This window comes from Aspergillus tanneri, assembly GCF_003426965.1.
Source record: "Aspergillus tanneri strain NIH1004 chromosome Unknown AapTan_2_pilon_pilon_pilon, whole genome shotgun sequence".
NCBI classification, from domain to species: Eukaryota; Fungi; Ascomycota; class Eurotiomycetes; order Eurotiales; family Aspergillaceae; genus Aspergillus; species Aspergillus tanneri.
The window spans coordinates 4,359,321-4,371,494 of record NW_022984629.1 but is presented as its reverse complement, the minus strand read 5'-3'; the positions used below and the strand labels follow the sequence as shown (position 1 = coordinate 4,371,494).

Below are 12,174 nucleotides of genomic sequence, written 5' to 3'. Positions count from 1 at the left end.
ATATTGATGGTATTAAGGACTACATATATATATATATATATATATTATTATTATTACTATGTATTATTATTCCTTCGTGGCAGTGCTCACCCTGACCAAGTGTATAAGTGTAAGCATTACTGCAGCTGCATGTCTCAAATTCTTTCAATTCATTGGATAATTGGATAACTTCCCATGGCCAGAACTCCATATATTCTACACACCAAAACAAAAATAAAATAAATCACTACCCAACTAATCCGACAACCTCTCCTGGCCACCCCTTCCCCCAGACAATAGCCCGTGGAGGCACTCGTCCTCCCACAGGGGCTAACACCCGGATCTTCCCTTTCTCGCTGTCCACGTCCGCCACGTACAAGAAGCCCATGATACTGGAATCGCGGATCTCGGCGGGTCGCGCAGTCGGCGGTACATGGGTGACCGCCAGGAGGGAGTTAGCCAGAGTCGACGGGGCCGGCGGTAGCGTCTTCTTTAGCGGCACATTCGTACCCATGGACGACGGGCCCGCAGTCTCGGTGGAAGCAATGATACCGGGCAACGGCGTTGCTGCCTCCTCGTGTACATGAGAAGTGGTGGCGTCCGCTTCATGGCCTCCGCCGGGGAGGAACGCATCGCTCGCGCCGAACTGGGACGGGTCGTACTCGTCTTCGTCGTCATCGAGGGATGCCATGGTATAATTGTAGATCCCAAGGGAGTCATAGTCGAGCTGCTGCGCGTGCGGGGATAGCGTGACGTTGGTGGTGGACGATGTCGAGAGTGAAAGAGCGGCTGAAGCCGTCGAGGGGATCGGATTACCAAAGAAATACGTTCGGATCTGGGATTCGCGCACTGCATTCATGAACGTGGCGTCGCGGTCGACACATCCGCCAGACTTAGACAGCTTCACGACCGAGATGCGCTCATCCGACGCAGCGGCGCTGGCGCTGGCACTCGGTTTATTATCGTAGTTCTTCATCATGATACTATACAAGCGCTCCGAGCCAATGACTAGGATCGTAGTGACTGCAAAGAGGTCAGCAAAAGCAATGCTTCCTCAAGAGGGGAACAAAACACATACTTGCAAATTCTGTTACGATATGATTGATCATCTCGATGCTGCCGGCTTTGCTCTGACTCAAAATCCCGGGTGTGTCCACGATTATGCCCGTCTCGCGAGCCTCCTCGTCCTCTGCCAACCTCCCGGTCACTGAGAGCGCCAGCCGAGATACAATGGGCCGATAGATCGACCCATCAGCCTCCAGCGGGTTGTGCATCGGGTAGAAATAGACCAGCGGCAGTTTCACCGGGACCGCACTAGGTCCCGACATGGGACTACTACCCCAACCCTCCTCCACGTCGATCATGGTACGGAATGCAGTCGCCGTCAACGCGCCGGGAACACTCAGCATCCCCTCAGTGGGATCCAGGTTGACCACGATCGGCTGTCTGCCGACCTTCGTCGCATAAGCCGTCAAGATCTTGGACAGGCTCGTCTTTCCCGCATCCTCGGGCCCCAGGATCAAGACCCGCGGTCCATCTCTGCCCATGGCCTTGGCCTCCTGACGCAGCATCTCCAACGCAAAGTGCACATTCGCGTATTCCACCATCGGAGTCTCCTCCGCAGTGTACTCGCTCTGACACCCACCAGCGCCGAGCCCACGAGTGGCTGCGCCATTCACGCCTGCGGACGGTAGTCCATCCAGCGATGATATTGCATCGCCGGCGCTGACTTCCAGTGTGCAGCCATGCCAGGTGTAGATCGCCGCTTTCGTCCCGGAGAAGGTGTAAGTCTGGGCGGGGGCCAGTTCGGTGCCAAAGAGTTCTGCAGTACCAGCGAGGAGCTACAACGCATCCTCCATTTGAATATTTGGGGACAAGTCAGCCCTTGTCCGTCTCATTCAAGGGATGGGAAATATGCATGAAAGTCGGGTGACCCACCTTGACTCGAACGGTGGTCCCGAATGCGACCTCAAAGCGCCATTCCGAGCCCTTGGACAGGCTGATCTGCGTCGGCGGGGCGGGGACAAATTCCCTCTCCGCTGACGGCTGCGTGAGCTCTAATCCTGGAAGAGACATTGCATTGCTGAGGGAAGAGGAGGAAGCGAGCGTCTGTGGCACCGTCAAATACTCGAACAATCGAAAGCATGACGATGTTTGGCTAGTTTGCATTTAATGCACTGTTTGCTTCATATTGCACGTGACTTTGATCTCCACCAGAAGTGTGCGAAATATACCTACAGATAGAAGAGGAAAGCATCGAAATAGAAGGTGGCAAGAACTATATTATCGAGCGACGTATCTGCCTGGCCGCTTCTGTCGCACACATGCATCTACAAGGAAAGCCAGGAAGAATGCATCAACCGCCAGACAGGGCGGTTATACAAAGAAACACATCAGTATCATCTGCATTTCTACCTAACAACTGTTCCCCCAATCCGCTCGGATGATCCAGTTTGGACAGTTCAGTCCCAATCTACACCATCGCCCGAGGGATACCCTGGAGATAGAGCCAAACGAGATGGAAGAAGACGAAAGGAGTTGAACCACACAATTATGAAAAGGTATATCAGGTATCCAGGAAGGAATAGGAGATTGCAACATCAAAGGAACGGACTGAAACCCAATGTTTCTTCCTCGATCTCCAGGACCACCAACCACAAGGATGAGCCATCGATGCCACCCATTCCTCCAATAGAATGCGCATCTTTCCTCGCAACCAAGGGGGGGAAATAATTAATAAAACGATGTGAAAATGTAAATACGATACATCAAGAATCAGCATAAAAACAATATCCTTCGGGAACGCGCATTTAGGGAACAAGAACTAGGGCTTCGAGCATAGAGGTAGAGAAAATAGATAGGAGGGTACATGGACAAGGTGTAGGGTAGAAAGTTATCCACGGTCCTCTAGACTGGGATAAAGAGGGAGTGGGGGGGAAACGGATATCTTCAATTTCGACAATTAAATAACTCTAGAAAAAGTAAGGAATCGAGGCTCTGGTTCCTATTAGCATTCCAAATCCAATACACTGGGTAGAAGGATACTCACGCCAGTGCAAAAGCAGCCGTCACGCCAACAAGGGCACGGTTCCTCACTCGCTCGCGCTTCAGCTTCTCTTCCAAAACCTTGGCTCTCTTTACACGTAGGAGACAGGCGGCTTTTGTTTCCTCATCCTCCTCATTGTCACTGAGCGCATCAGTCTTGCGCTTCTTGGCTGCTGCCGCTATTGATGATTCGGCCGGCTCCTTCTCGGTAGTTTGAAGCTTGACGGCCTCCTTGACCATCTCCTTCGCCTGGGTGATCATTTTCTTTGTCTCTTCTGCAGATGGGGCCTCCGGGAGGGTGATGGGCAGTTCAACGGAAACGGTAGTCTGCGAGGTTCGACCCTCCTTGTTGGCATCAGCATTGCTTTCAGCTTCCACCTTGACTTTCTCGTCGGCCGGTGACTCCGCACGTCGAGCGGACTTGGTAGACTTCTTTGTCTTGGATGTCACGTCGGACTTTTTAGAAGTGGTGGCAGATTTCGAGGGGGTCTCCACTTGCTCCTCGTCGTTCTCTACACTTGGTTGAATGACGCCATTGGCTGGTCCCAGATGCGCTGTGGCGTCCAGTGACGATTGGAGATTCGCGTTCGCTTCGCTGGTTGCCGCCGCGGTGGCTTCCTTCATGGCCCTAGTCTGTCGCGACTTGCGTGGAGAGCCGGCCTTTTTGCTCGGCGAGGCCGATCGGCGGCTTCTGGCCCGTAGTGAAGGCGCCGAAAGCTGGGGCGGGGCTTCAATCGGCGGCAGGTCGAATCGGGGTGGCAGCGTGATCTGTTTCTTTGCACTGGATGGACTTTGCACGATGTCGGTGGGATCCAACAGGGCCCGAACCCAGTCATACATCTGATACTCTCTCGCGAGTTCAAGGGCTGGGGAACGATCAGAACCACACCCAACCTATCCATTATTGACACGGGAAGGCTGCACTTACCTAGTACGGGCGAGATCCAAACATTCCCAGCAATCTCGTCTTCGCTGGTCTGGTCTCGGGATTTCAAATATTCACGTTCGGACCGTTCCTCATCCAAGCGCGCCCATGGGAAGGCGATTTTGAACATACCCGTGGCACTAACATAACCATCCTTGCTCCGTCGCTTTTCAACAGAAAGTCATATGACGTTAATCGCTGCTGCATGGGGCCGCGGTGCCGGGCGCATGGGGGCATTGGGGGAAAGGCGACTTACCATCAGGAAGTATGTTTCCGGGTGCTGCTGGGGCGAGTGTGATGGGAAGATTTCAGAGCCTTTGAGATCCCTGGGCAACGGGGCGCGCAGATGAGCATATTCGAAAGGTCCGAGGTTTTCGGGCTTTGTCGCATTCGAGGTGCCAACCTGAGTTGGCTTGACCGCGAGATTTGTCTTTCCCAAGCGACGGCGCGCCAGGAGTTCCTCATCTGCAGTCACCGGGAAGTGATACGTTAGTCCGGCGCAACTATAAAGCCCACGGTCGAGGCGACATGCGTGGGCTAGGGCCTTCCGCGACGGGTAAAGATCGGAACTTACAGGCAGGCGCCTCAGCCGCCTGGATAAGAGGGTTGTTCTTTTTCGGAAGCGTTCGCGCCATAGTGGTTGAGGGCCTCGATCAAACAAAAAAGGGCCGGGCTATAGAGGAAGTGTTTCGACCGGGCCGAGGGGGGGGGGAGGGGGAGAGGCTCTCCGGGGCAGGGTTGAGATAGGATGCGACGCCAAACCGTCGGCCACGTTGCAGGCGCGTCTTTCGCGGCTCGCCAGAAGATCGAGGGTTAAGACGTCACCACCGAGAGGATATCTAGGCACCACGATTGACTCGGTGCAGTCTCAGTGGCAGAGAGACGATAATGTCCGCGATCAGTCAGATGATAACAAAAGAAAGGGTAAAAGAAAAAATCGAGTCGAGATCAAGTCAATCCGACGTCTGATAGAGAAAGCAAGTAGGGGAGGAAAATAATAATGGGGAGGAAAATGGGGTGGGCGATTGCCTGTACCCAACCATACCGTACCGTTCCCAGAACCATACCACGCTAATCCTGACATGGTGGATATCCACCAGTAATCACTCGAGGGACTCCACCATAACTACCCAATCTGGCATGTATCATCGTCTCGGGCCCATCCCCCGGTATCTGGTGAGACCAATGATTGTATAGTACGGTATCGCTGCCCTATCGCCTGAGGAATCTGGCCGGAAACCGGTTGCCCCGTGACCGGGAAGTACGTCGCGGAATTGTCGCTGCGTCAATGAATTTGACATAACAGTTCGGGGTTGACGACCCTTCAGATCTCTCTGAATATTCGGGTTATTACTGACATAGATCTGATTGGGTTCGATTGAATGGGTGGAAATCTCGGTATGTGTATAGTAAAATATATATAGACCTTGAAGCTGGATACATCGGCATCCGACCCTGTGAGTAAGACCCTGAACTACTCGCCACCTATACAATCCCATTCCACCCCAAAGTCTCCTAGATACATTATTATATCCAAGTATTAGTTCGTCTACAAAATCAGACTCGTTGCTTCACCGCCTATCTAACCCCACTGGGCGCAGCGTAGCGAATGAGCGTCGCTGGACAGCCAAAACACCCCTCTTAGTAGTAAAGGTAGAGAGATTCCTTTTCTTCCCCCATACTCTTCCTCTCTCTTCCTTCTCTTCTTATTGGCATTAGCTATTGTCCGATTCTATATATCGTGTCGTGAGTGATTCTTTTTATCCCATCTCCGGTAAATTCCCCTCTCCTCCCCTGACTAGATCACCAATTAAATCCCGATCAGGTACCCCGCCAAACAATCAGTTGAAACCCGAAAACATGACCACAAGTGAAGTCCCCCACCACGACGATGAACTTGTCGCTTCTACCACCGAGGGCTTCAAGGTGGGTGAGAAGAAGACCATTGAGGAATATACAGAGCTTGGTATGTATTGTGGATCCTTTCTTCCCGCCCGTCATTTGGATTCCAATCTGCACCGAAGCGGCCTTGTGGGGTTGCCCCTTGCCTCCTGCAGAGCTTGGTATATAGCTCCCTACCTAGCTAGCTAGATAGTTGAGCCAGAGATTGTGGATGGTGGAAAATTCCCATTCCGTCTATCCTTTATTTTAATCCTCCGTTACTCACCTATGTCTCCATGCAGATAAGAATGACGAATCCCTTAACCGGTGGAAGGCCTCCCTGGGTCTAGCTACCGGTACTCCAATCGGGGACCCCAAAGATCCCAGGAAGTGTATCATCAAGAGTCTTGCCCTGGAGGTTCAGGGACGACCCGACGTCGTGATTGAACTGTCCGCCCCCGGTGCGGTCGAGGATCTGAAAAATAAGCCGTTTACCATCAAGGAGGGGGCTACTTTCCGAATCAAGGCCATGTTTCAAGTCAATCACGAGGTTCTGAGCGGCCTGAAGTATCTGCAAGTGGTGAAGCGGAAGGGTATCACCGTCAGCAAGGATGAAGAGATGCTGGTGAGTAGAGAGAGAGGATGGATGAATACGAAAAGCTGAGCCGGCTAACTCCGTCCACAGGGAAGTTATGCCCCTAGCACCACTGACAAACCAGTGTATGAGAAGAAGTGTAAGTGATTTCTGCTCTCGTTGCTAGTGGACCGTTAGCTAATAAAGATCCCTGTAGTCAATCAGGAACAGGCGCCATCGGGAATGTTGGCACGTGGCCATTACAATGCGGTCTCCAAGTTTGTGGACGACGACAAACATACCCATCTGTTGTTTGAATGGTCCTTTGATATTGCAAAGAATTGGGAAAACTGATTGTCTTCGTATGAAACTGCGAATCTAGCGTGAACAGCATATTTTCTTGTTTTAAAATCCAGAAGCGTTGGACTTGACTCCTTGAACTTTCTTTCTCTCTCTCTTTTTTTTTTTTTTCTTTTTTTCTTGCCATCGTTAGAAGCATACATGTCCTGATGCTTATGTAGTAATACAGAAGCTACACTGGGCCTAGGATCGCCATGACACTTAGTATAGTTGTCATCTATGAGATGCACCCCATCTTAATGCTATCTATAAATACTTTACATGCACCAAACTCCAAACATCGCACACGGAGCCTAAATCGAACAATAAAACACAATAAAAACTGGAAGGGAACAAAAAGGGTATCACAAAAAGTAATCAATCACAGGATTCTGACCGTCCTTGCTCTGCTGCGCTTGTTGTTGCTCGCGATGGCTGTCGTTCTCCGGAGCGGCGTCGAAAATATTGAAATACCTCTCACCCGTATCACTGACCTCTAGCACGCTGGCAAGGTTTCCGCACCGGTAGCAGTAATTCGGGGCGCTCCATACGGTGCTCAGACGATCATCGTAGAGAACCTGGTATCCTTCCTGACATAGCTGGTGGGCCCGCAGAATGTGGGACATGCTATTAACCTCCAGGAACTTTCGAACTACCTGCGCGCCGAACGTATATCCGGCTCCACGCGGGGAGAGGGAGAACTCGTCGCGTTCGGTGTCGGGATCGGACCAAACCAAATCTGCCATGGGCCCCTCGTGGGGGATCTCGCGAAACCGATCGATGATCTTAATCTGATCTATAGAATGGATGGAAGGGGAGAGGCCACCGTGCACACAGAAAATCTGATCGTTGATGACCACACTCAATGTAAGAAAGTCAAACATATCGGTGAAATAATGCCAGACGTTAGCATTGCCGTATTTGCGGGCACATTCAGTATAGAACCCGTATGATTGCGTAACGCCACGGGACTCGTGGTTTCCACGAATTAGATGAACACGATGCGGGTAGCGCAGCTTTAAGCAGACAAGGAGAGAAATCGTTTCGACACTGAATAGACCACGGTCGACGTAGTCACCTGCAGGAGGATAAACCCGTCAACACAACCATCCCGTGTCATTTAGTCAAACCAATCCGGCAAGCCAGGGCTCACTAACCGAGGAACAGATAATTTGTGTTGGGACAGAATCCGCCGATCTTAAAGATTTCGATCATGTCGAAGAACTGCCCATGAATATCTCCCACCACCGTGACCGGAGCCGCAATGTGGACCACATTGCTCTCCTTCATTAACAACTCTTTCGCCTTGGCACATATTGCCTCAATCACCGAGTCCGCCAGCAGCTCTTTTCTATAGAGCCTCTCGATGCACTCGTCCAGGTCAATGCTAGCTGCCAAACCATGAGCCCCCGTAGAGAAACAACAAGTGTGAAGAAAAAACTTACCCGGTAACCCAGGCATTGCGATCAGATCAGAGCTAATAAATAAGCTCCGAAAACCTTTTTATATTGGTACAGGATAAGAATGATAGGAAATAAAATGCGGAAGAGAGAACGTTTGTGCAGGCGCACGATGTAACCAATAGAGAGGCCGAAGAGGCACTAGAAGGCGAAGTGTATGCGGGTCGTCTCGAGAAGGGATACCTATGTCTGTCTGAGAGGTTCCTACAGTAATTCGCATTATGACTGACAAAGCCACAAGACAGAGCAGGGTGGGCAGCGAGGCCGGAACCCGTGTAGCGCAAGGCCTAACTAGATGAAGAGGATACCAATCGACGACGTCCGGGGGCTCGTTAATGGCAGGACGTTAGTGTCGGACGAATGTTGGCGTATAGTCCATGGAAGAATCCAGAGCTGAAGACACGAAGATTGACGATAGGAATCGTAATACAGAGGCTGTCATCCCAAGATCACTACTCACCGTCGTTCTTTGGCCGCGGAGCTAGCGGTTCTGCCAGGGAAAACCGCCTGTTTGATTTGGAAGGCCAAGTAGGCAATATATTTTCCAGGCACACTCAGTCTTACCTTTTCTGGTTTAGTGAGTAGTCTAGAAGGTTTGCTTACAAAACACTTCACGGTTTGTCTGGGATTTGGACGAATAGTTAAGCAAGAACTATAGATGCGAGGACTACAGTTTGTCATTCCGCATCCGTGGCTTAGCAGAGGGCCTAACAATTTTGAACCACCCCTTCTCAAGTAACCAGATGGTCATGTTTACTTATTGATTCCCCTTTTCTTATACCTTTCCTTCTTCGACTCCCTGTATGTCTCCATCTCATGGCCCAGGCAATTTGCACAGTGCCTCGCTGTCTATCCCGCATCCTCAAATGGAAACACGTGGCTGAGTCCAGGCAGGTTGACGACTTTGACCTTGCAATGTGGCGCACCTCCACTGCCCCGTTCCCTTGACCACAAGTTTTAATACCTTCTCTGACTTCGTCAAGTCTTAAAAAGCTCTTGGTTCCAAGTAGCCATAATGCTAAGGCCGTAGGGCAGGGAGCCTGTATAAAGTACCCCATTGTTTTGGACGATAGAGTGGCTTAAAAGTACTCAGAGGGTCCATATCAGCACGGGTTGTTCGGTCAACGTCGATTCTACCGCCTGGGGTGGGGGCGGAAAAGTTCGCACGCGCATGGCTTAAAGCATCCCGGTACTTGGTAGTTGCGAGAGTCAGTCAGAACGATCTGCACCATCCGGGAGTTCAGGACAAAGTGCCGTAGGAATGTTGCGAAATAAACTGAGCCATCAAGTCGAAAACGGCAATCTAAGCCCTGCCACGTCTTGGAGTAGGCCGCTGCAGAAGCCTTCCGGTTTGGCCAAATATCACTCCAACGGTGTAATTGATTGGACCAGTGGGATCAGATCCAAAACCCATATCCGGCACGGAGGAATAGCTGGGTCCAGAAGAAGGACGGAAGTAAATAAGTGTGGATGCAACAGCGCAGGTTTCGTTCTAGAAAGGTAGAGACCTAGTTATGATTGTTCAGACGTGAGGCGAGATGCGTATATACAAGAATGTCCCGCCAAAACTGAGGCCGATTCCAACAAGGGGCCGCGGCATCTGATTCCGGAAATTGTTGATCATCAAAAGGAGATCGCGAGGATGATCCATCAATGAAACTGGAGGAGCCAGGTCTGCAGAAAGAAAGAGGTGGTCGAGGACTTACAGTCAGTGCTGAGGCTGTCTTCATTGATTACGCCGCTTGTGCCCATGCTCGCGACATCGGCTATCCAGATACTTCAGATGGCAAAACCATTCTTCTTTTACTGATAGTAGATCTCGTCCCAGAGGGGCTCGTGGAGTTCCTGCTGGGTTATTCAACACTAAGGATAGTGTCACTGGGTTTATAGGTACCATTACCTTGGGAAGACTAATGCCATGAAGTGCAATCAAAGTGATCCCGTCAGGGGGGACATATCCAGCCTAATTCAAAGGTGTATATCGCTTGACTTGTAGCATCAAGATATCTTCCTGGCTCTACTTTATACTCCCAGGATATTCGCAGATATGACAGCCTGGAACTGTATGCTCAGTCACCTTGAATATATTTGCAGACATAATCATGCAGTTAGTCAGTAACTGGAAATGATGAGTGAGAGATGTTGGGGATATAATATTATTTTGCTATATTTGCCATGACAGGATGGGAACCGACGCAGAATTAATTTCCACTCCAGTGTTAGCATGATGATCGTCGCTATTCGCTGCTAGAGGTGGGTAGTAGTGGAATACAAGCCTATATCGACGTTCTTCCAAAGGGTCAGACGTATGTAATTCATTTCTGAATCTACAGCTCCACAATCTCCTCTTCCTACATTTTTCACTTTTTAAATAAATACCGTTAATCCACCAAAACATCATGAGCTCGAAGCGAGCTCTACTTGGTATTATTGTTATGGATATATATTTTTTTGATATATCCTTACTAGGAAAGCGCCAGACTCCAATGTAAGACTGTGGAACATTAAATCCTTTAGTTCTATATCATCATAGTTCCATGAGATCTCTATATATGGACAAGATAAATGCAAGCTATTCAATACCTTATTTGCTCCAGGCCCTATACGATTACTGGTGAATATACCGACGTTCCGGGCCTCGTTCGCAGCCAAGTGTTTCGCGTCATGATCTTATTGCCTTGGACTGTCAGAAGACACTGCATCAAGGACAAACAACATAACAGGGAGAACCAGTAACGCATTGGAGAGTATGAGAGTCATAAAAGAATTGATCTCTGGCGGAAGAGTTGTTAACTCGATTGGGAATATTGTAAAAATCGTATCCGACAATCCCAGCGTTTGACGGCTCTCCTTAGAATGAGTGGAATCAAAAGTCCTGGTTTGGTTAAGTTGATGGTGTGTATATCACTTTAACTGATCAGTTCCACTCCAACGACCACTGAGTCACAACTTCACATTGCACAAAACATCAATAACAAAACACGCCCATGCAAGTAGAACCACGGAGAACGTGCGAATCAAATTGATATTCAACCAACCCTCGAGATCCTTCGTACTATGTCCCTTGAAAGTGTCGTCCACAATGGCTCTGATTCTAGGGCTACCGCTGGCACAAAGAAGAGATGACTGGCAGCAAAAACAGCTCCCGCTGAATACTAGCGCAAGAACTGTCTCTCTCTCCACCGAGGACAGTCCGTTGATAAAATGGTTGGTTACCGAGGAGGTGATGGTCAATGACAGCAGGATCAGCACCCGGGTAAGGCCCCTGGGGGAAAATATTCCAAACCAGGAAGGGAGGATATCTTTGCCCTTGCTCCGGTTTTCTGGCGTGTTGAAGACAGACAGGAAGAGTGTATGGTTAGAGGCGAGACACAGGGTATAGTCGCATCACAAGGGGGACGATACGCAGGGCCGCAATGGGGTCGAAAAAGAGTCCAGAGGCCATGCTGACGGTTAGCTCATACCTGGGCTGGGATAAGGTAGTTGTTGTTGAACTTGGTTAAGGTGCAAAAGTTATTATTACATGCTCAGCGATCAGGTGATACAGTCGCCGATAATATCGCTGTGCAGAGGAAGTACTACTGAGTCGCCGACGTAAACAAGTCACAGATATGGCAAGCATATCAAGCACTAGTTATCGTCAAATAGCATTCGTTTTGTGGGCGAACAGTAAAATGTATTGACGCCTTCCCCCTTGCCAAGGTGCCGTTATACCGTTGTGTGGAGTGCAGGCGACTTGCCTTTCCCCTCATGTCGATGCATTGCCAAAACCATTCAGTCACTGTTAGTTGATCATGTTGATACCGGTGCTGAGGAAATTGTCTAAATACCTCTTCGGGAAATGATCTCCATTGAGCAGGGTCTTTGCCTGCCAGATCTAGCCTCTTGCCGCATTGAGCCACTTACCACATCCGGCCATCTTACTCTTTCAAGCTGTCTTCTTGGCCGATCGACAAGGACGTTGAAGGTTT

General features: G+C 50.0%; 4 protein-coding genes across 4 annotated transcripts; 1 reads left to right on the top strand and 3 right to left on the bottom strand.

Moving 5' to 3' along the window:
• Positions 1–226: 226 nt before the first annotated feature.
• Positions 227–2,055, bottom strand: CLP1 (cleavage polyadenylation factor subunit CLP1; the record flags this gene model as incomplete). Its single annotated transcript, XM_033566089.1, has 3 exons — positions 227–1,002; positions 1,058–1,820; positions 1,918–2,055. The coding sequence occupies 3 exons, from the start codon at positions 2,053–2,055 to the stop codon at positions 227–229; spliced, it is 1,677 nt and encodes a 558-aa protein (XP_033431846.1).
• An 896-nt stretch (positions 2,056–2,951) lies between these two features.
• On the bottom strand, positions 2,952–4,584 carry ATNIH1004_001388 (uncharacterized protein; the record flags this gene model as incomplete). Its single annotated transcript, XM_033566088.1, has 5 exons — positions 2,952–2,976; positions 3,029–3,890; positions 3,953–4,115; positions 4,206–4,414; positions 4,524–4,584. 5 exons carry the CDS (start codon positions 4,582–4,584, stop codon positions 2,952–2,954), a joined length of 1,320 nt encoding a protein of 439 aa, XP_033431845.1.
• Positions 4,585–5,809: 1,225 nt separating this feature from the next.
• ATNIH1004_001387 (rho GDP-dissociation inhibitor) lies at positions 5,810–6,758 on the top strand (the record flags this gene model as incomplete). Its single annotated transcript, XM_033566087.1, has 4 exons — positions 5,810–5,915; positions 6,133–6,455; positions 6,516–6,564; positions 6,622–6,758. The coding sequence occupies 4 exons, from the start codon at positions 5,810–5,812 to the stop codon at positions 6,756–6,758; spliced, it is 615 nt and encodes a 204-aa protein (XP_033431844.1).
• Positions 6,759–7,108: 350 nt separating this feature from the next.
• PPG1 (serine/threonine-protein phosphatase) lies at positions 7,109–8,204 on the bottom strand (the record flags this gene model as incomplete). Its single annotated transcript, XM_033566086.1, has 3 exons — positions 7,109–7,821; positions 7,901–8,134; positions 8,189–8,204. The coding sequence occupies 3 exons, from the start codon at positions 8,202–8,204 to the stop codon at positions 7,109–7,111; spliced, it is 963 nt and encodes a 320-aa protein (XP_033431843.1).
• Positions 8,205–12,174: the final 3,970 nt, after the last annotated feature.